This window comes from Batrachochytrium dendrobatidis (genome assembly GCF_000203795.2).
Source record: "Batrachochytrium dendrobatidis JAM81 unplaced genomic scaffold BATDEscaffold_19, whole genome shotgun sequence".
Classification (NCBI taxonomy): Eukaryota; Fungi; Chytridiomycota; class Chytridiomycetes; order Rhizophydiales; genus Batrachochytrium; species Batrachochytrium dendrobatidis.
The window spans coordinates 70,197-96,644 of record NW_006281117.1 but is presented as its reverse complement, the minus strand read 5'-3'; the positions used below and the strand labels follow the sequence as shown (position 1 = coordinate 96,644).

General features: G+C 38.2%; 8 protein-coding genes across 8 annotated transcripts; 4 read left to right on the top strand and 4 right to left on the bottom strand.

Moving 5' to 3' along the window:
• Nucleotides 1-820: 820 nt before the first annotated feature.
• Nucleotides 821-1,774, bottom strand: BATDEDRAFT_28544 (uncharacterized protein; the record flags this gene model as incomplete). Its single annotated transcript, XM_006682898.1, has 1 exon — nt 821-1,774. The coding sequence occupies one exon, from the start codon at nt 1,772-1,774 to the stop codon at nt 821-823; it is 954 nt and encodes a 317-aa protein (XP_006682961.1).
• A 2,219-nt stretch (nt 1,775-3,993) lies between these two features.
• BATDEDRAFT_32538 (uncharacterized protein) lies at nt 3,994-4,533 on the bottom strand (the record flags this gene model as incomplete). The annotated part of the gene is made up of 1 exon (XM_006682922.1): nt 3,994-4,533. A coding segment is annotated over exon 1 (205 nt), but the record flags the coding sequence as incomplete, so codon positions are not given.
• A 569-nt stretch (nt 4,534-5,102) lies between these two features.
• Nucleotides 5,103-7,672, top strand: BATDEDRAFT_92745 (uncharacterized protein; the record flags this gene model as incomplete). Its single annotated transcript, XM_006682951.1, has 2 exons — nt 5,103-5,544; nt 7,071-7,672. The coding sequence occupies 2 exons, from the start codon at nt 5,103-5,105 to the stop codon at nt 7,670-7,672; spliced, it is 1,044 nt and encodes a 347-aa protein (XP_006683014.1).
• Nucleotides 7,673-9,242: 1,570 nt separating this feature from the next.
• Nucleotides 9,243-11,912, top strand: BATDEDRAFT_28541 (uncharacterized protein; the record flags this gene model as incomplete). The annotated part of the gene is made up of 6 exons (XM_006682897.1): nt 9,243-9,457; nt 9,503-9,564; nt 10,290-10,459; nt 10,537-11,449; nt 11,521-11,710; nt 11,783-11,912. The coding sequence occupies 6 exons, from the start codon at nt 9,243-9,245 to the stop codon at nt 11,910-11,912; spliced, it is 1,680 nt and encodes a 559-aa protein (XP_006682960.1).
• Nucleotides 11,913-13,495: 1,583 nt separating this feature from the next.
• On the top strand, nt 13,496-16,330 carry BATDEDRAFT_92747 (uncharacterized protein; the record flags this gene model as incomplete). The annotated part of the gene is made up of 2 exons (XM_006682950.1): nt 13,496-14,604; nt 16,135-16,330. The coding sequence occupies 2 exons, from the start codon at nt 13,496-13,498 to the stop codon at nt 16,328-16,330; spliced, it is 1,305 nt and encodes a 434-aa protein (XP_006683013.1).
• Nucleotides 16,331-17,271: 941 nt separating this feature from the next.
• BATDEDRAFT_28539 (uncharacterized protein) lies at nt 17,272-18,638 on the bottom strand (the record flags this gene model as incomplete). The annotated part of the gene is made up of 3 exons (XM_006682896.1): nt 17,272-17,408; nt 17,662-18,163; nt 18,240-18,638. The coding sequence occupies 3 exons, from the start codon at nt 18,636-18,638 to the stop codon at nt 17,272-17,274; spliced, it is 1,038 nt and encodes a 345-aa protein (XP_006682959.1).
• Nucleotides 18,639-22,044: 3,406 nt separating this feature from the next.
• BATDEDRAFT_92748 (uncharacterized protein) lies at nt 22,045-22,830 on the top strand (the record flags this gene model as incomplete). Its single annotated transcript, XM_006682949.1, has 1 exon — nt 22,045-22,830. The coding sequence occupies one exon, from the start codon at nt 22,045-22,047 to the stop codon at nt 22,828-22,830; it is 786 nt and encodes a 261-aa protein (XP_006683012.1).
• A 979-nt stretch (nt 22,831-23,809) lies between these two features.
• On the bottom strand, nt 23,810-25,152 carry BATDEDRAFT_28537 (uncharacterized protein; the record flags this gene model as incomplete). Its single annotated transcript, XM_006682895.1, has 3 exons — nt 23,810-23,933; nt 24,004-24,193; nt 24,264-25,152. The coding sequence occupies 3 exons, from the start codon at nt 25,150-25,152 to the stop codon at nt 23,810-23,812; spliced, it is 1,203 nt and encodes a 400-aa protein (XP_006682958.1).
• Between the last annotated feature and the right edge of the window lie 1,296 nt (nt 25,153-26,448).

Here is a 26,448-nt window from a genome sequence, read left to right as displayed (position 1 = left end):
TGTGTTTGACTATCGATGTTGTCAATACAACTCTGTACATTTGTTGTGTTCTGAATCTCGAATACGATCGCGATCTAGTTCAACAACAATGGTTGTACATGTCAGTAATGTAACTGCTGTTTGCATGTCAATCACCAACAACAATACCGCTGTATTGTCAATCAGTCCACGACACTGTTATTTAGTGATCCATTTATGTCAATACGACTGCAAGTTGTCGTTATATGACGTATTCTGAGCATGGTTTTGATATTGCACATCCAGTTCCATCACATTGTTGCTAACCCATCATTGTAACACTGTATGTCACCATAATCATGAACATGGACATGAGCATGTGGTTTCACGTATAATATTACAACCACGCATGTCGTTGGTTGAATCATCACTACTAGTGTACAATACACTACACTACACTACATGTATGTTGGCATGCGGTGCACCAAGTTGGTTGCATTGCTACAATGTGGCATGCGTCAACCTGTTTGGATTACAGTTGTGCAACATATTGATACTGTACACATGACTATTGTTGGTATTGCATGTCAATACGACATGACAAGTAATATCATATCGACACAATACACAATGCATGTCAGTATCATCAATGTGTACAACTATGCAATATATGATCAACTGTATTGTGTTGGAAATACAAGTGTCAATGTACAATATGATATGATACCAACCAAGACTGTGTACAATGCATGTACATACAATATCAAATATCCAATATCAAATGGTAATTGTATCGTATCGTATTTTATTCAAATAAAAATGCAATCGAGTCAGTCGAAACCAGTTCAGATTAGCAATCAAATCAATCTGAATCTGAATCTTCATTTTCAAGTTGATTCCAGCCTGATCCAAGGTTATTTTTCATTTTGGAATAAGCTTTCCGTGAACGAGAATGAGATCTGGAAGTTTTTCGTGAACGAGAACGAGAATGGGATCTGGAAGATCTGGAAGTCTTTTGTGTGCTGGACGAAGTTGCCTGTGTACTGGATGATGTTTGAGTGGGTTGAACTGTAGACGTTTTGCTTGATGATGATGGACTTTTATGATGTTTTGATTTGTTCTGGGTTCCACTAGTAGATGGTTGCTCGGATCCCGACTGTTGGCTTAGTCGGAGAATAAGAGATTGATAGATATTTTTAACAAAATTGCGATTTGATTTTAGATATCTCCTGTATGAATCCAGTGATGCTGTACTTGGATTATTTTTGAACAGGAGATCTGCAAGGTTTTCTCTGGCTAAATGAAGCAGCACACCAGCGCAATAAAGATCCTCATCGAGTTCCAGAAGCTTTTCTTGAAGGCTGAAGAATTTTTCGTCCTCTTCATCAACCTTCTGATTAATTATTTCTCTTTTTTCTTGATACACTGGATCACCCCTGTTCGGATATTTTAGTGACAGCTCGTAACTCTCTCCAAGCACGCGTTTTAACAATTCTTTTTGATTGAACTCTTCAGATTTGGCCGAGTCACGCGCTTTCTTTATCTCTTCATATTCTTGATCCGCTTGTAGGTATTCTTGGATCAGCCCCATATCATCCTCTGAAAATTTACTAAGATCAAGTGAAAATTCAGATCCTTCATAAGAAAGCACCCGATACTCAGATTTAGTACTTGTAGTTGCAGTGGGAGTGACGGTTGAAGTACTAGCTTCAGCACTTGTAGTTGCACTTGTAGTTGCACTGGGATTGACTGGTTTGGCTGTAGTGACTGAGCAAGCAAGCAGGATTGATGCCAATACTGTGACTGCGAGTTTCATTGTATTGGTTTGTATTGATCAAACAAGTTGTAATTATTGGTATTCAACAAGCAAGGCTGGATTGTATTTATATCCATTATTGGATGGATAATATTAAAAGCATGCTGGATGACCGTTTTAGGGATTGGCTTTATTATCAGGGTTGGTGTTGATTTGTTATTAATATCCAACTTTGAAGGGATATCCATTTATATAACAACTGCAATTTTGATCAAACTATTGTTTGACTATGCATTCGAGTATTATATGGTTGATTGTGTATCCCATCTTTTTCTAACCTAAAAAGGGTCAATATGCTGAAATATGAACAAATGCATGTTTAAACAAGACTATATGCAACTGAATGTCACTCAGTTGTTGGATGGTCATCAATATGTGTCGTGGTTTGGTAATACTTTCCATTCAACTCGACACGATCAGTCATCACTGCACATTGTCCAGTAATTCAATCAATCAACTGAATCAATACAATGCAGTTCATGTTGCAACCACAATGTCACATTGATGATCAATGACTTGCAACTGTTGTGTTGACATTGTATGTTGTGTTGCTATATCAACATCGATTGTCACTATATAGTTGTATCAACCACACATCATGATCATATGTCATGGTTGACTCGTATTCTGGATTGGTGCACTCATTCCATTCCACTCCACTCCATTCCATCACTCGAACACAAACATCGTATGACTTGTTGATTGCTAATACCCATATTGATCGAATGCACACTACATGACACATGTCAGGTTAGCGTATACATTCCACTATATAGCACATCATGTTGCTAATACCACGCATTGTGATTCAACAGTCAATCTGTATTCGAGTTCAACTACAATTGATCGTGTCAATCATAATATACACGACCAATTGTAGTCGAGTTGATCCGACTGAATAGAGTCCGAGTCATCATGTTCATATCAAACCATTGTAAACCATGACAAGTCTATTGCACAACTCCACAATCAATCACCAACGATCATGATTATACGCCCGCTCATATATGTATTTGTTGTATGCTGCTGTGATTCGAGTTCGGTCACTTGTCAATTCATCTCGATAGCGTTTGACTTCAGTTGGTGATTGAACACCTTGAATATACTGCGTGGCATCATTCCACAGTTCAGGCAGTATGTGTGTCTTGTCAAGACTCGAGTTGTACCATTGTGGTTGTTGTGGAGCCACATGCGCAGTCGAAACAATCCGACATGCTGGATTCACTACAAAAAATGTCAGAATCTTGCAGTGTCCTGGTTGAGTTGGATCTGCAAGTTCAAATGATTGTTCTTTGTGTTGATATCGATTGGGATAAACTACACATCGACCATTTGATGCTTCAAGCGATCCTATATACTGATTGCGTGGTGATTCTCGATCAATGCCATACACATCTTCCCAATACATATCAGATGCCATTTGACGATCAAACCGATCAACAGCCACGCGGAAATCGAGTTTGGGTGTGGTGATATTTTTCACATCGTAGTAATACAGTCCAGTTGCAACAATCGATTCGTTAGTTGGACCTTCAATGTGCCAGTTTCCCTCGTCGTATTTAGGTTTGGATGGTGTCAGTTGAATGTTGGTGAGTTTGACAGTGACTTGTAGATTACGACCACGCAGTGATACTGGCTTTGCTGATTCATATTTGTATTGGAAATGTTCCGGAAGTGTTGGTACATACACGGGACGAATGACTCGAGTGTCTGGTTCCATATCATCATGATCTGACTGGCTTGATGATTCATATCCCTTTGTGCGATTGCGAATATCAATATACTTGAACATTGGATCCATCGTTCTGAACAGGTTTTCAAACATTGGGACAAAACATTTGAATATTTTGGCAATACATTTGTACATGTCTCGATGCCATATCGGATTCAGATTGTTGATGTATGAGTTGATGGTCACACTGCCATCCTGTTCGACACGGAATTCACTCGGAAGACATTGGAACTTGCATGATATAAACTTGGGATCACCTTCAATGATGGGTGTATCTGAAACAAGTTGAGTCGATGACAATATATCGCATGGTACCATTGTGGTGTATTTGAGTCGTATATTCAGTGGTGCAATCATCGTTTGTCCATATACAACACTATACATTGATGCATCAATCAGATTGTGCACCATTTGACCAGTGTTGTGATTTGATCCATGTTCAATATCCGATACATTTGTCATCAATCGCGTGTATATATTGTCAGGTATGCCATTGTCCAGTATATACGTCTGTTCAACAGGTCCTGGGACAATCGTGCCCAATCCATCACTGCCACTACAAACAAGCTGCTTGACAAAAACCCCGAGTTGTTCCAATGCAAGATTAAATGTTGATGGTGATATATTCTGATCGAGTGAGTCAGCCCTCCATTGCTCCACAATATGCTGGTTTGTGATATCGATCCACCACATGGGTTTGCAAAGTATACATTGCAGATACTGGATATACCGCATTTCGACAAGTGTGCGTACCTGTCCATGTGTATCTCCGGCCATTCCAGATTTCATATCAATTTCGGCATTGTCGTCGTATGGCCAAATGCTTGAATTAGCAACATGAACCAGATGCTGGAAACACGTTTCAATGATCTGGCCAGCAATCCTTTTGTTTCTGTGGTCAGCAGTATTCGATTTTGCAACAGCCGTTAGATTTTCAAACATCCCGCCTTGTTCCAACTTGGTACGTATTGAACTGTCGGGGTGATTGTCGGCAAAATCAGCAAGTGTTTTGAGTAGGTTTACAATATCAGGAACAGGACTGTTACACAAACGTATATTTCTACATGAAATAATAGTATTGAGTTGCTTTACAATTCCATATTCTTGAAACGCCTTGATCATCTCGGCCTTGTTTTTAGATTTCTGAATCATGTCGCTGACATTATTAAACATATGTACAAATATTCCCCATACCGACATCACACATTGATATCGTCAATTGCTCAAAAACCAACGATCGTACAAGCGATACAGGAAACTCCCGCATATTGGATGCAATTGTTCCCGCTATCCAGATCATGCGTGTTTTTAGTGCAGAGTTGTCACTGTATTTGATACACAAGTCGTTCAGTGTTTGAATCAAATCCAGCCTCATCAACTCGGCTGAAATCACTTCACAACCTGCATGTTTGCATAAACTCCGAATAGCAGCAATGCTTTCATAAATCACTTCTTGATCGACACTCCTGTATTCATGTCATGTCAATCCAACCATGTCAAATTCATCAATTGTGATGACTGAACACACATTTATGCATAACAGTGTGTGATGTTGATATGTATGACTGTTTGTACCTGTTTGATCATGTCAACGACATGATTCAGAAATCTACAAACAAGGCCGAGATGATCAAGGTGTTTCGAGATTATGGAATTGTAAAGCAACTCAACACTATTATTTCATGTAGAAATATACGTTTGTGTAACAGTCCTGTTCCTGATATTGTAAACCTACTCAAAACACTTGCTGATTTTGCCGACAATCACCCCGACAGTTCAATACGTACCAAGTTGGAACAAGGCGGGATGTTTGAAAATCTAACGGCTATTGTACAATCGAATACTGCTGACCACAGAAACAAAAGGATTGCTGGCCAGATCATCGAAACGTGTTTCCAGCATCTGGTTCATGTTGCTAATTCAAGCATTTGGCCATACGACGACAATGCCGAAATTGATATGAAATCTGGAATGGCCGGAGATACACATGGACAGGTACGCACACTTGTCGAAATGCGGTATATCCAGTATCTGCAATGTATACTTTGCAAACCCATGTGGTGGATCGATATCACAAACCAGCATATTGTGGAGCAATGGAGGGCTGACTCACTCGATCAGAATATATCACCATCAACATTTAATCTTGCATTGGAACAACTCGAGTTTTTTGTCAAACAGTTTGTTTGTAATGGCAGTGATGGATTTGGCACAGTTATCCCAGGATCTGTTGAACTGACGTATATACTGGACAATGGCATACCTGACAATATATACACGCGATTGATGACAAATGTGTCGGATATTGAACATGGATCAAATCACAACACTGGTCAAATGGTGCACAATCTGATTGATGCATCAATGTACAGTGTTGTATATGGACAAACGATGATTGCACCACTGAATATACGACTCAAATACACCACAATGGTACCATGCGATATATTGTTATCGACTCGACTTGTTTCAGATACTGACATATTGTGTAGTATACAGACTACCATCACAAACATACCACTGCACTCATACACATTTGACAACCACACCCACAATCGATTGTCGAGTTTTTGACAATCAGTCGTGTACAGTATCGAGTCGGATGTTGACACTATTGATGCCACATGAAATGCAGTGACCGAGTTGCAAACACTTGATTGCAATTGAACTCATCGTTTAATCCAGCAATGTTTTGCAAATCAACATCCATAAACAAACCAACTGTCATGACATATCGATGTCATGATAACTGACAATGCAGCAGAATTCCATCAAAGTGTTGTTGATTGATAGTTTTGTTGGGTTTACCAATCGAGTATTGATCGTAGCCTGACAATCAAATACCGACACTACTGACATGACCATTGAGTCTGTATTGCATTGAGCAGGATTGTAGCACAATGCCATATCACTGGATCAAGTGTGTCAAAGCAGAGCCGTTTGAAGGATTTTACCACTGATATTTGGCCAGCTGTTGTGTGGATCAACCGTTACCTTATACTGACCGTAACCTGAAACTAACTGATCATGTCAATCGATCTTGGCATATTTTTTAGTAAATGGATCAGGGCTACCGGCCCTTGATTATGAGTTCTGCTTCACCCAATGGTTGAAGGGTTATATAAAAGGAAGCCTACACACGTATTTGTGCTATATATACCTGAACAGCGGCCAAGTTGTCCCTGCATAAGCTCATATAGCCCTTATGTCTTGATCATGTATTTAGCCACCATAAAAGTATTTAAATAAAAGTATGTTACATAGTCCATATTCACAACCGACCCGCTCATTACCAAGAATTGTCCTACTAATCAACAAGCTCTATCACATTCATTCTCGTCAACAAAATGAAATTTACATCGATTATTGTGCTGTCGCTATTGTCGATAACAGTCAGTGCAGTAGTCATTGATCGTCCGTCTTCCAGCGAATCAACGGCTATATCTAATAGGAAAATAGTAGAAGAATCTCTAGCTCGAATAAAGCAGCGTAAATGTAAATACGCTGGTGATTGTTCTTCAACCGGAACAGGACAACAGTCTACTGAAACCAACCATGACGTAGCTCAGTCGACCGTAGATCCTAATGATTCGGACAACTCTGTCAAACAGTCCAAACAGTCTAATGAATCATCGTCATCCTCTCAGTCTGAACAGTCTGATGATAATGATTGCTCTTTTTTTAATAGCCATATTTCAAAGAACGAACAGTCTAGTCTCACACCTCGACAAAAACTGGATAGGATCGAAAGAATGATGAGAAAAATAGGTATGGATATTCCAACTGGGGCTGAAGACACACGCAAGATAGACGCCGAGGTGAAACAAAGAGTACAAGAAACTAAAAAAAAGGGGCATATAATGGCTCCATCTGATAGAAGGAATCTAATGAGACTGAAACTAGAAAGATCATGGATTTGTTACAATTTGGAACTCGAGTCGTTCAATGAAATGTCGATAAACGCTGTATCTGAGCCTACTCCAGAAACATCCGAATCTACTTCTAAACCTCATGGCTCAAAACAGGGTTTTTTTAAAACCCATCAGTCAAAATCAAATCGTCAAGAAAATCAATCCACTTTATCAGCTTGGAAACTTAAACTCAAAATTAAGAAACCTAAACTACCAAAACTGACAGTGTATAGTAAATCAATGTTTGGAAACTAGACTGTTCAGTAGTTTTGGCGTCATCATCATGGCCGCCATTCAGGAGTTGATTAGCAAACTTGTAGCACTGCCAGCCTATATCCATGTGGGTGCAGGTTGCTCACATAGAATCATTTCGTATCATCATTCGAGTTTATTTTAAATAAATGCATTTAAAAAACTGTCTGATAACTCAATTGCATTGTATAACTGGGATCACGCTATCAATAAGCTTGTTTAGAATATGCTGTAGTGCAGGGTGTACTGTATAATGATTTATACTTGATTTGCATTTGGTTTGCAAGTATTCAATCTCGTTTGTCCAATAAACGCCTTTGATTGTCATTGTCATTATCAATTCAATAGTATGCTCGAATTGATCATATTACACCAATCGGTTACTGTGCACTGAATGTATCAGATGGTGTCATGAAGTATTGGACAATATTCATAATTAAAGTATCAGCAGTCAGTGATTGCATAATCAATTGGATGATACGATCGAATACCGCTGATCATTTTGTTGGTGTTGGTGGCCAATATCACATGTGTACAGTATCAATATGCTGCACAACTGTAATCCAAACAGGTCAACACATGCCACATTGTAGCAATGCAACCAACTTGGTACAACACATGTCAACATACATGTAGTGTAGTGTATTGTAGTGGTATGATCAACTTGACACCAACCAAACCACACTCGAATATATATGTTCCAGTCATGTGCATCGTGTATCGATTGTCAACTCACAATGTCAACTCCAACACATTCCACCATGATTATGCTCATGATCACATCACACCATGCTGATGTATGTCAATCGGTATCACATTGCAAATAACTGTCATCCAATGACTGCAATGCAATACCGTGCATGTATTGTGACTGATACGCTGTTCATCATCAACAAGTGTACAACTGTCACTCGATATATCGACTCTGATATGCAACAACATGCTGTGTTTACCATGATCAGGTTTTTGATCAATCTCGGACTCATGATACATGATTTGCCATGTTGGATCGTGTGGATGTGTCATGAACTGCAATTTAGTTGCAGACATATATATGTTTGACATTGACTGATGCATACTGTGCAACGACTGATCAGTGCGTGTGTGATTGCACACTTGGTGGTATTGTGCATTATGGTTGTTTGACAATGGATGAATGCTGGATTAATCGGTTATATGCAACCCATTTGAATCAACCTATTTGGACAAACACTCGATGCAACTGACAACAATGTGTATACATGGCTGTTGGATCAGTCGAGTTTGTGCTGGTAGCGTACCATTGGTAACAAACACTGTTTTGACACCATCACTGGGACTGTCATACAACAGTTTACCAACAAACTCGTTGTCAGAATATTCGGAGCTTTGTGATTTGTATAAATGTAGTAAAGTATAAAGTAATTAGAAAGTTGAAATAGTTTGAATAGTCGTTTATTGATAAGAGTAAGCATCTTAGCTTTATAGTAGTTGTTTGTCTTGTGATACGAACAAGTAGAATGTATGATGAGGCTGTAAACGAAAAGTAGTTGAGCCAATGGGATTGATTCCTGGAGTTGACTATGTCTACATAATGACACCATTTACTCATTACTTGGAACATGAATCTCCAAAAATGAGGATAATGGAGTTTGGAGCATATGGATTGGTGGTGATGAAGGGTTTAATTTGGAGATTCAAAGTGTGTGCTACTAGAATTAGCTTTGTCACAGATTACCACTTAGGAGTATCCGTCTGGATATTCCAACAGGAATTACTTAATTGCGAGAGAATCGGGACAAAAACCAGGTACTTGTACTAGTAGGAATCAAGTAACTCTATTGATAAAACTAGGGTTGATGATGAGAAGCTGTATGGTATATTTATAGACCTAGAGATGAGTACAGCTATGGAGGGTAAACATGAGTTCTTAGGGAGTCATGCGTCTGCGAGGCTGTAGTCATGATAGCTGATTTGAATGGCATGATCATCCATTGTGGTTCATGTACACGATGACAATCTGACCTGTTGACACGGCCAGTTTGTTGAACGACTTGCCAATCTCCAATTCAATTATAGTACAACGTCACTCATTCAGTGTATCGATAACAGATTGCCGAGTTTGATGTTGATCATGTTGTGACACAATCAGCAGTGTTTGATGTATACAGTCTACATTAACCTAAAATGATTGTGCAGTCATACCAATGGAAAAATCATGGTTTTGAAATATTGCAATAACAGGCTGTTGGATGCTGTTGTGTCCGAGTGATCCAAAACATGACCAATTAAACAATCAGTCAAATATTTGGTATACAGTGACAGTATGTGATGATAACTATCCATGATCAGAGTGACAATTTGAAACTACCTGGTTACTGAATATATGACCGCAATTGAAGAGATCAATGCAGCATACTACTGAGGTTGATTACACACTATCAACAATGCTTGTATATTGATCTACCCTACGGTGTGTATTTGGGTTTGCTCACCCTATATGGTGTATTTGGCTTTTTTTAAATATCCATTTGAAACTGTTGATGGTCACCCTTGAAACTGCCGTCATTATAAAACGACAGTCATGTATCAAATCCAAAGCCTTCCATTACACTACTCTATACAATGCTGATTACTCTAGAATGCATTCTACTTGCGTTGCAGGCGGTTGCTGCAGTTCGAGTTTCATTAGAATCACCTTTTGAAATTACCAGTCAATCAAGCAATAGGCTGTCAAAACGATCACCCGTTAGATTGCGTGGTGATATCACAAAATGTTACACAATTAAATCCAATGTTAATGGAGTTGATGTATGTATCATGTCATGCATTGTAATTTGATATCAGTTTGTACTAGGTCTAATCAATCTCACACTTGTTTAAAATAGTTGGGTTTACTAGTCGATTCAACAATGTCTGATACAATCGTACCACTTTCTAGTTCAAAAAATAGCGTAGGTTTGACTCCACAACACACTCCAAATGGGGAACCCGTTATTATAGATTACAGAGGCAAAGAGTACAGAGGAATTAGTTCCGATGCAGTTGTGACGATTCTGGGTACTGGAATAACTGACATCAATTTACCAGTAATAGCAGTTGAAAAACAATCGGCACGTCTAGCTGGTATCGATCCAAACTTTGATGGAGTATTCGGGTTTGGTTATCCCTCGTTGTCAAAGCATCATCCACCAACCACTGTGTTGGATACTTTGTACAGCAATAATGTCATTCCTAATAACGAGATTGGTATTCAACTATGTCCGTATGGCATGCGTTCAAAAAGCTTCATCAATATAGGAAATACGGAAATCACTGCAAAATGTGGAACGGATGGAAGGAGTGTTGCATGGGTAAATTCACCAACAAATGATCATCATACTGTCAACATCAAGAGTATACTAGTCAATGACGAACCAGTGGATCTGCCCGAGGAATTCCAGCAAGTTGTCAAAGATGACCATACTTTGTACTCCGTTGTGGAAACATGTTCTACATATATGTATTTCCCTAAAGTAGTCGTGACAGCGTTGGTCAAGGCTATTGTTGATAGTGATGCGATTACTATCAAAAAAAATATATTCAAGGACGAACGCAAACTCACCCCGGAAGAAATTGATGACATATTTTGGAAGCACTATCTAATGGTTAGATCCAATTTTCATATCGATTGGATCAAGCTGCCGACATTTACCATTACAATGTATGCTCAAACCCCCGTAACTGATGACAATCACGATTCCGTCGTAAAGATCAAATTGGGTCCCAAAGACTATATACAAAGAGTTGATTATACACATAGTAAATATTTGACAATTGTATGCAATATGTGTTGTTTGATTAACCTGACTGATATACCTGTTGAATTATAGACATGTTTGCTGTAAAAGTTGGCTCAAATGACAAAGCAATTCTTGGTATACCATTTATGACCCAACTTGAATTGACATTTGATTTACAAAATATACGCATTGGGTTTGGTCCTGGATGTGGATGTGAAACTGCAAGTAACAGGTATCCTACTATTTCAAACGGTGATCAGGTACTCTGGCCATTACCACAGTAAGTCGTTTGATATTGATATGTGAATGTGTTGATTGATATATTGATCATGAATTTGATGGGTACTGTTAGATTGCCTGAACAACCAAGTACTTCAAGTTCAGATGGCAGATCTGGTCTCAGGAGATCATTGTCGCGATTTGGTAGTATTCGTCGTGGTAGTAAGCATTCAAAGGCCACTCACAAGAAAACTGATGACTAAACAGATATATCAATAAAACCGGTTATTTGTTGAATGGATGATGACCATGATTATTTTATAGTTGGTATGATGTACGCCAGGACTCTTGGTGTTAATCATCATCAACTACAACTGATCAAATAGTTGTACCTGAAAACACCCACGACACTGTCAAGAGTCACAAACAGACTCTCAATAAACTCGACTGAATACAATTCATTAGTGACAAAGTGATACTATATGTATATTTAATGTGGTGTGTTCATGTTTGATTGTGTGATATGTTCAAGCCGTGCATGTATTGGATCAGTCCAGTGTGTATCGTAGTTGTTTGATACACGATGATCACACATACTATTGCATTAGTAATACATGGTATTGATTGAATACACATCATGATCGCATAGCTCAGTCACGATCCAATTGACACAAACAGTCGAGTCGTGTAGTTTGGTTTCAGCTTGACACATTTGTATTGTCAATTGGACAAATGTCAAAAGTGAATCAATGTCGACTGAAACAACCAACAGACTGGATCTAGTATGTGTAGTCGCACTGGGCTGCATATACTGATCACAGTAAACAACTCGAGTGTCGTTTTACTAGTTGTGGTTATGATGACATGCCAGTGTTTGATACATACATCGTTACAATGATGGGTCAGCAACAATGCGATGGAACTGGATGTGCAATATTAAAACCGTGTGCAGAATGCATGATATAACGACAATTTTCAGCCATATTGATGTGAATAAACCACTAAATAACAGTGTCGGTGTGTAATAAACAATCAGTGTCATTGTTGGTGATGATTGGCATACAAACAACAGTTGCATTACTGACATGTGTCATGATTGTTGTTGAACTAGATTGCGATCGTATCCGAGATTCAGAACACAATAAATGTGTGTACAGAGTTGTATTGACAACATTGACAGTCCAGCACAACACATGAATATGGGTTCAAACTTGGTGATTGTGCAATGCATGGTTACTAAGAGTGCACAAAGTGTAGATTCAACATTATAGTCTGATTGTGTGTCATATGATGATTGTTGTAATCAAATACGAAATGCAGTCAATGTGTAGTAATCATTGTATGTTGCAATGCATAACACAGTCATTGCATGAGAATACTGGAGTGAACCATTTGACATGAATACGGTTGTAAATCAAAGCGTTTGTGGCTGCACAACACTCATGAAGGGTGTGCTTTTCAATATACCTGATAAAAGGGTCGTAAAAGCATAATTCAATCAACACGATCATCAAATTGATCAATATGATATTGTGATTAGGGAGCAGCATACTGTCTAGTTTGATATTGGTTCATTACAAGCAATCAAGTGATCCTGTGCCATTGGTTAAACTAAAAGGGTTGGTTTGCTATACAAAACATACAAAAATACAATCGAGTATGTTCAGTCTTATAATCAACATCAGTTTCAACACTCTACTTTTGTATTAATAGTTTAAACTCATTGACCAATCTAATGAAATTGGTTGATATTTTATTCGTACTGAGTGCGACAGCAACCGCCAATGCAATACTGATACCGACTGATAACAATGGCTCACCACAAGCATCAGGCACTTCGAGTCAAATGTCTGGCCCAACCGATGAACCTAATCCAGGCACTTCAAATGAATATCAGGAAGAACCAATGTATATAGTTGATCCGAGTACTTCCAGACGAGGTCGAAAACGGCCAATTGATGAACTTGGTCCAAATATTTCTGAACAAGATTGGAAAGCCATAATTGATAGACCTGATCCAGGAATTCCAAAAGACTGGCAAGACTTGGTTGATGCAGTCAATTCAAATATTCTCAAAGACCAGCAACAATCAATTGATCAACCCAGTCCGAGCACTCCCAAACGAGGTCGAAAACGGCCGATTGATGAACACGGTTCAAACATTTCCAAACAAGATCAGCAACAATCGATGAATCAACCCGGTCCGAGTGCTTCCAAACAAAGTCGGAAACAATCAACTAATGAACCCGGTCTCGTATTTCCCGACAAAAACTGGCAACGCTTAATAGATGAAGCTGATTCAAACACTTTTGAAGAATGGCAAGAACTGTTTGATATAGCTGGTTTAAATACTCCCAACCAAAATGAACAACAACCAATGATTCAGTCCAATCCAAGCACTTCCAGTCAAGACCAACAGCAATATTCAACGGATACAATTGATTCAAGCATTCTTGACGAAAACTGGATAGACCTATTTGATATAGCTGATTCAAGCACTCCCAACCAAGTTTCTGGTCCAATTGATCAAGACGGTCTAAACACTTTCGATCAAACCCAGCAACATCCAGTGGATGCAATTGGTTTAAGCATTTCCAACGAAGACTGGCAAGAAATAATTGATGCAGCCAATCCAACTACTTCCAACCAAGACCAACAACAATCAATGGATCAATCCAATACAAGCACTTCCAGCCAAGACCAACACCAACCGACGGATGAAAACGAGTCAGATAATGCTGTTTCAGATCAAGTGACTGGATTAAGTGAACAGAGTCAGAGAACCTTTGATGGTATAAATCAAAGACTTGTAGCATCTAAAGTAACACGAGACAAAAAATACAAAGAATATCATGAATATATAGCTCTTGGATTGAGACAACGGTTAGCGTTGTCAAGCGAAGAGACGTCTGAATTAGGGTACAACCCAAAAACTGAAATACGATTGAAACATGAGTATGTAGCGGCAAGAAAAAGAGTATACGTTATCAGACAACAATTGAAAAAGTTTATGAAAAGGCATGGTTTAGAATTTCAAGAGCCGGAATCAGATTCAGATTGATGATTTGTCGATGAATTCAATTTTGAATAAATTTAAACTTTCTGGTGTGTTGATATTTGTCGAATATTGTGAATGGGTCAACAATCATATCATTGATTGTATACTGTGTTGGGTATTACATCAACAGTTATTGGATTGTTGATTGATACATTGACACGGTTTGTTCCATATACATCAATAACCTGATAACAACCAGTGTTACTTGCAAGGATAGCATATTCATAGATACTTTCAACAATATACTTTGAATTATGACGTTTCATGCGTTCAATAATATCATTTCCGTCAATCAGATCCAAAACAATGTCAATATCCATATTAATCATGGATTGATTGTTACCATTAAACAATAATGTATTATCTGAAATATTAAATTGAATTGTCTTTTCAGTATCTACATTTTGCAGCATATACCCAAATTGAATATCAAGCCAATATCCAATGTTTTGATTGGTGATTTTTCGGTATATTTTGCATCAACTCTTCCACATTGGTGAGCATGTGTCTTGCACTGTATTGTTTTGTATTTTGGGTGGAAAGGATGTTTGTTGATATGTCTATTAAACTGTCGCTTTAACTTGCTTGCTTGGTTCCAATGCTCTATTTGTAGTTGAATCAGTTGCTTGTACGCCTTTGTTGGTTCAACTCGACTCCTGAATCCTTGGATACGTTTTGTAAACCGCAACTTGACTTTGACGAGTTTAACATCAATGTTCACCATTGATCCAATCATTTTCATGATATTGTTATTGGGGTTTTCCTAATGGCAACAATAAATCAACGACAAAACTCAATCCGAGCATCTCGTAATGGACTCTGTGTGAGCCAATTAAACCACTATTTTTGTCCAAATCAGAATTACTTTGTAACAGGTTTCCAACAGGTTTCCAACAGGTTTCCAACAGGTTTCCAACAGGTTTCCAACAGGTTTCCAACATTTCCAACGAGTTTAAACAATAATAGAAAGTAAATCCAATCCAATTGTTTGTTGATACCATTCCAAAATGTATTTTCTTGGGTTTATTCAAAACCACCTCAATGACATTACACATCACAAGCACATCCTTAAGATCCAAGTATCTACAAACTTTGGTCGTGAACTCGGTCTTGATCAAACCTAAAAACGGTCAAAAGTATCATGTTGTTGAACGAAATCTAATCAACCATCTTGTGAAAGTAGCAACCCACTATTTGTGCAATGATATTGAACCTATTACTCATGAAATCATACCTCGATATATGCTCAAGTTAGGCAACCCAATCAAAGTAGATCCCAACAAACTCTTGAAATCAAACATTCAATTCCTTGATGAAAAGTATCATTCAAAATCAATACAAGCCACTTTATCATTGAATCAATGAGTTGCTGAACAAGAGTTACTACAAGACATTGTATTGTATGTATATTTTACATTCTGGCTTAGTACTTTGATCAAAAGCCATCATCACACTGTAACGGACGCTCAGATCAATGTAGACCGAATGGCTCATCATGTATTTAGCGATTCAGATGTTCTTGATAAAGTGATGGTAAAACAGCACACATTACAGCATAAATTGTATCAAATGGTAATGAGTGCCGATGTAGACGCCAAACATGTTAAATATATCATACTATGAATCCGTAATCTTGATGGAACCCAGCACCATTTCTTGGGTCAAGCAAGTGCTGGAAAAATACATCCAGTTCATCGTTTGCCATATTGACACTTGGCTTGTTGTATCTGATATTCCAAATCTACCGCATACAGTGGTATTGTTGGTGAATCATCAATTACATTCAAAGTATGTTTGATAGTTATTGTGGTATTATTTTCAAACGATTTGCTGATTTGAGGTAGCCAGTAAGTTATCATGATTGTATTGTTTGGATTTTGGCAAATATTGATTATTTTCAATAACCATTGACTATTTCCTATTTTGAATACTGGTATCTGGCCATGGGATATGATGACAAATGACTTTAATGTGTCCAATTTCAATTTCAATTCTGATTGGGATTGGGATTGGAATTCCTGTTTTCATGCAATTGGTCAACGATTTTGAATATTCATTTCCGTCAACCCAAAATACATTACATCCAGTTTTGAAACAAGTCTTCAAACAAGGTTTTGATGCAAGTTCTGTACAATAGTCACATCCTGTTGTTCTGGATTTGCAATTCTTGTCATGATTGTGTTTTTTATACAGAAATACTGATGTTTTACAATTATCATGCTCACAATTAGTCATTTGTGATTTGATGGTTCTTTCCAGTATCATGTTGTGTAAAACTCGGACAGTCCTACAAATCGGACAGTTCCATTGGGTTCAAGATATACAGGATATACAAAGTGATTGGCATCCTGACATTGAATCAAAAGTGTTGTAACAACTTCATGGCAAATGGAGCAAGTGAGTGTTTTGATGGAGTTGGTAGCTTACATGGATTTCATTGATTGTGATTTATAATAATCGTACAGAAAATATAATATTGTATTTTGACTATTATTGATTGACATAATGTTTGATGTTGGACGATACAATCGATACAGTCGATACACAGATTGAAAGAATATTGTTCATTCAGAGTAGATTAACAAGTGATTTCCACAACGATGGACATGATTGACATGATACCGAGTTGTCTCACCAAAGTGTAAAAAGACTGCACTATCAGTTCCACGATCATTGGTAGCAACATCATCATCACTGGAATCTGAATGTGTCATCAATTGATGAGACATTGTTGGTTGACAAACTGTCTCACTGCAATGGAAAGAGACATTTGAGTTGCTTTCATTATTGCTTGAATTCAAAAGTGTCAACATCAACTGTTGGTATTCACACTCACTACAATGACAACTATTGCTGTAACAGAAACCAGTCTCTTGTAATGAATACACAGTTTTATCGAGTATTTTCAATAATCAAAGTAGTACTCGAGTCCATCCATTTCTCGATGCTCTTACTCTGGTAATCCACAGGAGTGCAGCCATCATCATCATATGGACAATACTCATCATCAGATTCTACACCACCAGCCATACGCCAAATGAGACATGTTGTCTTGTGTAACTCTAGTGCGTTCCTGTTTGGTAGTCGAGTGAGATTGTTGTGAATGAAATACAATGTCATTTCACTGTTGGATTCGACTGTTTGTCGATTGTCAATCCATCTCTTTTGCCTTGTTCTGCGGATAACTTTCAAATCTTCAATTGTCTCAATCCACTTCTTGTGCTTGTCACTTGTCAGATCATTCGTCTCATTGATCACTTTGATCACCAGTTTGTCATCCACTACATCCACATATTGCTTTAGTTTACCAAATTGGTCATGGCACTTGATACACAACAACAGTCCGTTCTGTATTTGATGTTTCTGTGTCAAACCAGATCGTAGCAAGATGGATGGTTTGTTGTATGCCATTCCAATGTTCTTTTGGGATATGATGTGTGCTCCTTGCAAGGACAACTTATTCCAGCAAAACAAGCAGACTGTATCTCTTCTCGACAGCATTCTTCAAGTACTTGTGCTGTATCTCACTCACTTTTGCAGCATAGTCCAGATCATCAGCAGAGTTGGTTCTTGATGTTGGGTTTGATGAAACCGGAGTGTGCCAGCTGGATGAATCGTTGTAGTCTTTGTGGAATGGCAGTATGTAATACCCAAACATGTCATCAATGAATGTACAATGATGTTTTGGGTCTGCCAACTGGATCTTGGTTGAGAATTCCTGCTGCTCTGCAAATTGGTTGGCAGTCAGCAGGTTGTGCAGTCGAGTGATGTGTGAGGTTTCTCCCTCTTGGATGATGCCCAAGAAGAAACCTCGTTTGTTGTCATCCTGCCATTCAGACTTGACTCTCTGTGTTGGTATGGCTTGAGTGCTGATTTGGTAATATTCATTCAACAGTTGTGTTGTTGCTGTGTTTGTTGTTTCAATATTCATTTGATGTTTTTTGACAAAAGAATGAAACTCGAACCAACCAAAATAATTGCAGTCAACAATCAAATTGGACAATATTCACCAATAATCTTTTAAACTCGTACAGTTTGTACAGTGTTGTCATGAAAGTCATGGCTTGACACATTTTCATCAAGTTATCATCAAGTTATCAGTGAGTATCAGTGAATATCAATCAACAAAATTGGTCTCGTTGGTCGATACACTACTGATGCACTTGCATATGAAACTGTACGAGTTCAATCAATGTTTCTTGCACGGTTGTCAAATGTTCAGATGAAATCAATCTCATGGCAGGACACAAAATGTGACATTATCAAATAACAACCAATACTAAACAATTGGGTTACCACACAATGGCTCATTCGGAATGCAAGTTGAATCCATTAGTGGTCATTGATACCATCAAGTGTATTGAAAAATACACAATGGTTTGTAATGGTAAATTGATTTCAAACACATCACCGCTCATTTATCACTGGATACATATTTGAAAGTATCCAATATCACTTGATACTGAATGTCCAAGTGTCTGCTCAGAGTTGCTCACAATATTGACGATATTACAACAACATGCTGATTCAAATTTGGAAAAAGTAACATTGGCTTGTTTAATCTTGAATTACTGAAATCAAATGGTTTACAATGATCCGATCATGTCAAATATAACCGATTGCAATTATTTTGGAATCATGTCAGATTATGACAATCGGTTCGAGTTGTTTGAGCCAATACAGTGTGATGGAGTGATGGAAATACTCGAAATACACACAATACAACTCTTGCAGCAGTGTATGAAACTATCAAGCATGACATGGTATGGCATGACATGAAGGGTATAGATTAGACTTGATAACAATGTGTACGATTTGGACTTTTAAATTTGAAAATAGCAGCTCTGTTCCAACATCACATTGATTGTAAATGTCGATGTTGTTTAACCTTGTACAAATGACCATTTCACATGCAACTTTAGCCTGATATCGAGTATTTTCAAATGAATGCAAGCTTGCGACACTCGCTTGACTTGTTTGGCTCGGATTCTGATTGATATTTACGATATCGATGCAGAGTTGCATTCCAGAATGAATGTGTATAATCTGATGTAGTCAATCGTTTGGTTTCATTGTTATCAGTCATTGACACCAGTGATTGCATTGATTGCAAATAGTAGTCCAAGTAATCATGCATAAACAAACACCGGATAGTCACTGATAAACTGATGGTATCCAATGTATACATGACACATTGCATAGTTCCATTTAATTGCCAGCAATGTGTGATTGGATTACTCGAGTCATCAAGCAGTTTTCAAGCAGTCATCAATCAGTTGTCAAGAACAATCAAGTCATGTCCAATAAACTGTCTGATGTGCAGGTGTTTTGGCATTGGTCCGTTGGTCCATTAGTACGATTGTTGGTTGGCAATTCGGACTTGTAAATGACAATTGATTGTTGATTGTTGCATTGGTGTCCATATGTGTCCATATGTGACTCATTGTATACGGAACAGGACTGACAAGTGTGTCTGAATTGATGACAGATGATACAGTCTATCCAACAAAAAGTAATACATTGATTGTGTCTGCATGGAAATAAGCTTTATAACTCACACTTCTGAATGTATGAGAATCAATATTCAAACAACAGATACGTCCAATGACTCTTGCAAATGCATTGATAGAGTGTTGTTGAATAATTCGAGTGTTTACAAATCAGCATCACTGGAAATAGTTACTGTTATTCAGACAGTCACTTGTCCAGACATTACAGTTGTAATATTACACATTTTCCATTGTTGCTGGATACCAATATGCCTACATTTAAAGATGAATACTACCAACAAAATATTCCATTAGAACTGCAACTGTTGCTTCAAGATCATGGACATATCGTTGTAAATCGTTTCAAATATCAGTCCATTACCTCATTTTAAACCAATCCATCAATCTCTGATTTGGCTCGTTCAATACTCTCCAGCAACTTGCATTCCATTCCTACAACGACTTGTTCATCGTATCCATGTTTACAGCGTTTGTTGTTTTGATTGCGGCTTCCATCAATCCAGTATAATGAAATTTACCATTTCCTTTGTAGAATCTGTCTATAATGTCTGTTTTAATGTAGTTTTTGACTGTTTTTCGATACAAAAGTCGACAATCATTGCTTTATCATCGACTTGACCGCAGTTTGATGAGTTGACAGCACAATCGCATATACACAGGATACGAAATATCAAATCCAATCAAAGTTGGGTATTGTTTGCTGTATCCTTGTCAACTCGGACAATAGCACCACATGGCAATACTTGATAGCAATGTAGACTGTTTTGGTGCTGTGAGATGCAATGATACAACGAGTTTCAGGACCCATTCCAATATGATGCAGCATATTGCAGACAAACAGTTCATTTGTATCTGGTTGCCTGATACCTTTTACATTGTATTGTGTGGGTCTGTAATGACGAGTCTTGATGTAGCAACAAACAGTCAGTTGTTGTTGACATTCCAAGCGAATCTGGTCTGGATTCCGTTTTTCTTTGGAGATAATGAGATGTCAAACAACTGGTCAATGTCAGCCTTGCAGTGTTGAATGACAGTATTGATTGACAGCAGTTTGAATCGGTTACATATTTCCATCCAGATACTGTGATATTGGCAAAAAGGATCTTGCAGAGTTGTTGGTTGTTGATGAGCAAGTTGGATATAAAGTTGTTTTCAATCAATCTGTTGACAGTCATGAGAGCATACTTTGATTTGTATGTACGCAATACTGCTGTCATCTTGTGTATGATGTTTTCTATTTCCACAAACGCATTCCACTTCCAGCTGTTTTCTTTGTAGACATTTGATGTTGTGTAACAATGAGGGTGTAAAATGTAGTACAGAAATAAATGACTAAATTACAATTATCCCAACGGATTTAGCACTCTTGTTCAAGTAAAACAGTATCATCCGATATTCATTATACACTACTTGTACGTTGAATCATGCCAATCACTTGCTATTTTAACAAGCATGGAATATCACGGCACATATTGATGACCATCTAATAGCCGAGTGTCAACTCATTTCAGTTTTGGTCTATGCTCATTTCTTAACCCTAACCCTTGACCATAGCCATTTTTAGGGTGAAGCTTTATAATCAACCATATGATATTCGAATGTATGGTCAGATAGCAGCTCAGCCAAGGTTACAGGTTAACATATAAAGGGAGATCCCTTCAAAGTTTGGCATTGATGGCAAATCAACAACCCTGACAACAACACTAACCCTTAAAACGGCCATTCAAGGGATATGATCTTACTATTTTTATTCAATAACCGACATAAATACAATCCAAAACTTGACCTGTTGAATAACATTACAACTTGCTCAACCAAACCAGTAGAATGAAACTTGCAGTTGCTGTATTGTCATCGATCTTGCTTGCATGCTCAGTTACTATTGCCAATCCAGTTGATCCCAGTGCAACTACAGATGTTGAATCTAGCACCTCGCCAACTCCTAATCCAAACGGTATAGGCATGGGTGGTCTTAATCCACTTCCAAACATCATCAAGGATTTGCTCGAAAAACACCTAAAGCTAAATCATAATCGTAATCATTATGGAAGAATATGCAACTCCTTAAAATCTGAATATGAGGATCAAAAGAAACTGGTAATGAACTTGGGGAGAAAGATTCAAGTTTTGAAACATAAAGCTCAAGGAAACAGTGGCGGTCCAAAATATGATGATGAAATTCAGGAGACTAAGGTTGATCTTAAAGCTCAAAAAGCCAAACTTGCCGATCTTGGAAAAGACTACCATGAGTGCGAGTCAGAATGTAATAGTATTAGTTTTGAACTGGAACTCGTCGAAATAGATCTTGTGGAACTCGTTTTTGGAGGGCCTTGGGATCCTAAATCATTTGGTCAGCAACTTTCGCTTATCGGAAAACATCCTTCCGTTATGGAATACTTTGACGGATCAGGTAATAAAGGACAATCATCAGGACGCAGTAAGCGTCTTGGTCAGAAACCTAGTGGCCAACAACAGCATCAAGATTCACAACCATCACCGGATACACCATCTGAATCTGGATCCACTGGACAGGGAGCTTCTTCCAATAGACGGAAAGGTTCATCCAAGTTTATGGGTAAATTTGGATCATTCTTTGGACGACCCAAAAAGTGATGATCGCGAACCATTGATTTGAATGTTAATTTGGACTTGTTCCAACCGATTCAATTGTCATTATGGTTTAATTTACAATAAATTTGGATTTGCATGCATTATATCTGATTATTACACAGTCTTGGTTGGCATGATATCATATTTTACATTGACACTTGTATTTCCAATGCAATACAATACAGTTGATTGTATATTGCATAGTTGTACACATTGATGATACTGACATGCATGTGTGTATCGTGTCAATATGATATTGCTTGGAATGTCGTATTGACACATGCAACACCAATACCAACAACAGTCATGTGTGTTGATATCAGATCCGACCAACTCGATCAATTTGACTCGTTGATTGTGGTGTCAAAATGGTTGCATCAATAGCCTGACTGATCACACACATCAGTCGCAGTATCAACTTTGTCGTGTGTCAAGTATCACATGTTGAATATACAATGCCAACAATATGGCCATTATGCACATGTTGATGTATCCAATGATCGTATACTGGTCGATTGGTGTAATATGATCACACCAATGGAGTGTGATAATCATGATATTTGCAGCAGTATACCATATTTCAACTGTTGATATCGCGCATCCAGTATCGACATGATCATCCAGATACAGTGATGGATTCCAACAATGCATACCATGACTGAGCTATGCGATCATGATGTGTATTCAAACAACTACGATACACACTGGATTGATCCAATACATGCACGACTTGAACACACCACATTAAAAATACATATAATATCAGTTTGTCACTAATGAATTGTATTCAGTCGAGTTTATTGAGAGTCATTGTGTGACTCTTGACAGTGTGGTGGGTGTTTTCAGGCAAGACTACTTGATCAGTTGTAGTTGATGATAATTCACATCGAGAGTCCTGGCGTACACCATATCAACTATAAAATAATCAGGGCCATCATCCATTCAACAAATAACCAGTTTTATTGATATATCTATTTAGTCCTCAAGCTTTCTTGTGAGTGGCCTTTGAATGCTTACTACCACGACGAGCACTACCAAATCGCGACAATGATCTCCTAAGAGTAGATCTGCCCTCTGAACTTGAAGTACTTGGTTGTTCAGGCAATCTAACAGTATGCATCAAATTCATGATCAGTATCAATTGACATATCCACACATCAATATCAAACAACTTACTGTGGTAATGGCCAGAGCACTCGATCACCGTTTGAAATAGTAGGATATCCATCAGTCACGGTTTCGCATCCACATCCAGGACCAAACCCAATGCGTGTATTTTGTAAATCAAATGTGACTTCAAGTCGAGTAATAAATGGAATACCAAGAGTTGCTTTGTCATTTGAACCAGCTGTCACAGAAAACAGGTCTATGATTCAACATTATATTAGTCAGATTAATCAAACAACACATATTACATACAATTGTCAATTATTTACCATGTGTATAATCAACTCTTTGTATATAGTCTCTAGGACCCAGTCTGATCTTTACGACGGAATCACGGTTGTCATCAGTTACGGGATTTTTAGCATACATTGTAATTGAAAGCGACGGCAGCTTTTCCCATTTGATTTTAAAATCGGATCTAATCATTAGATGATGTTTCCAGAATATGTTATCAATATCTTCCGGGCTGAGCTTGTGCTTGCGTTTAAGCACCTTATTCTTGATAGTGATAGCACCACTACCAACAATAGCATTGACCAACGCTGTCACGACTACTTTGGGAAAACGCATATGTAAAAAGCATGTTTCCACACGCGAATACAAAGTATGTCCATGTTCCACTTTTTTTTGGAATTCAGCAGGCAGCTCCACTTTTTCGCCATTGACTAGTATACTCTCGATGTTGACAGTAAATTGATCGTTTGTTGGTGAGTCTACCCATGCAACACTGCTTCCATCTGTCCCGCATTTTGGAGTTATGCCCGTGTTTCCTATATTGATGAAACTTTGCTGCAGCATATCATATGGACATAGTTGAAGACTAACCTCGTTATTGGGAATGACATCATTGCTGTACAAAACATCCATCGCAGTGATTTGTGGATGATGCTTTGACAACGAGGAGTAGCCAAAACCAAATACTCCATCAAACTTTGGATTGATACCAACTAGATCTGGCGATTGTTTTTTAACTGATAGTACTGGTAATTTGATGCCAGTTATCCTAGTACCCGGAATCGTCACTGCTGCATCGGAACTAAACCCACTATACTCTTCGCCTTTGTACTTTATAGTAACGGGTTCCCCACTTGGAGTGTGTTGCGGAGTCAAACCTACATCGTTGCTTGAGCTAGGAAGTGGTACGATTGTATCAGACATTGTTGAATCGACTAGTAAACCCAACTATTTTAAACAAGTGTGAGATTGATATCAATGTAATATTGTTGACATCAAACTACAATGCATGACATGATACATACATCAACTCCATCAACATTGGATTTCATTCTGTAACATTTCTTGATATCACCATCCAACTCAACGGGTGATCGTTTTGACAGCCTATTGTTTGATTGACTGTCAATTCCAATTGGTGATTCTAATGCAAGTCGAACTGCAGCAACCGCCTGCAACGCAAGTATAACGCATTCTAGAGTAATCAACATTGTACCGAGTAGTGTGATGAAAGTGTCGTGAATTTGGTAGATGACTGCCGTTTTGTAACGACGGCAGCTTCAAGGGTGATAATCAGCACTTCAAACGGATATTTAAAAAAAGCCAAAAACACCCTGTAGGGTGAATCAATATACAAGCATCACTGTTGGTGTATAATCAACCTCACTAGTATATTGCATTGATATTCTCAATTGGGGTCATGTATCCAGTGATCAGGTAGTGCCATTATGGATAGCTACCATCACATATACAATCCATTACTACAGCACATACTGTCACTGTATACCAAATACTTGACTGACTGTTCAATTGGTCATGTTTTGGATCACTAGAACACAACAGCATCCAACAGTCTGTTGCTGCAGTATTTCAAAACCATGACTTTTCCATTGGTATGACTGCACAGTCATTTTAGGTTAATCTAGACTGTATACATCAAACACTGCTGACTGTGTCACAACATGATCAATACCAAACTCGGCAATCTGTCGCTGATATACTGAATGAGTGATGTTGTACTATAATTGAATTGGAGATTGGCAGGTCGTTCAACAAACTGGCCGTGTCAACAGGTCAGATTGTCATCGTGATACATGAACCACAATGGATGATCATGCCATTCAAATCAGCACACAATCTACTGATATATGCAATACAACACCACCAATACAATCCAGATCAAACCCAATCACAAACGTGGTGTTGAATCCAATGCATGCGAGTACTTTTTAAACACATGATACACACTGATGGTGATGGTTGCTGACAGTCACATTGCAGTGTACATGTCCAATAGTGTCCACTGTCATGTCGATTGTTGCTATCCGTGACATCCAACTGTACTTGTATTCACCAAATGTGCACAACATCTAGGGCTGACTGACAAATGCTCTCATGTTTGGCATACAACTAGTCACCATCAGACCAAGCGTATACGCTAGTACAGCGCCATGAATCTATTGGCAAGTGGTTTCAATTTTATTCTGGCACGTTGAGGGT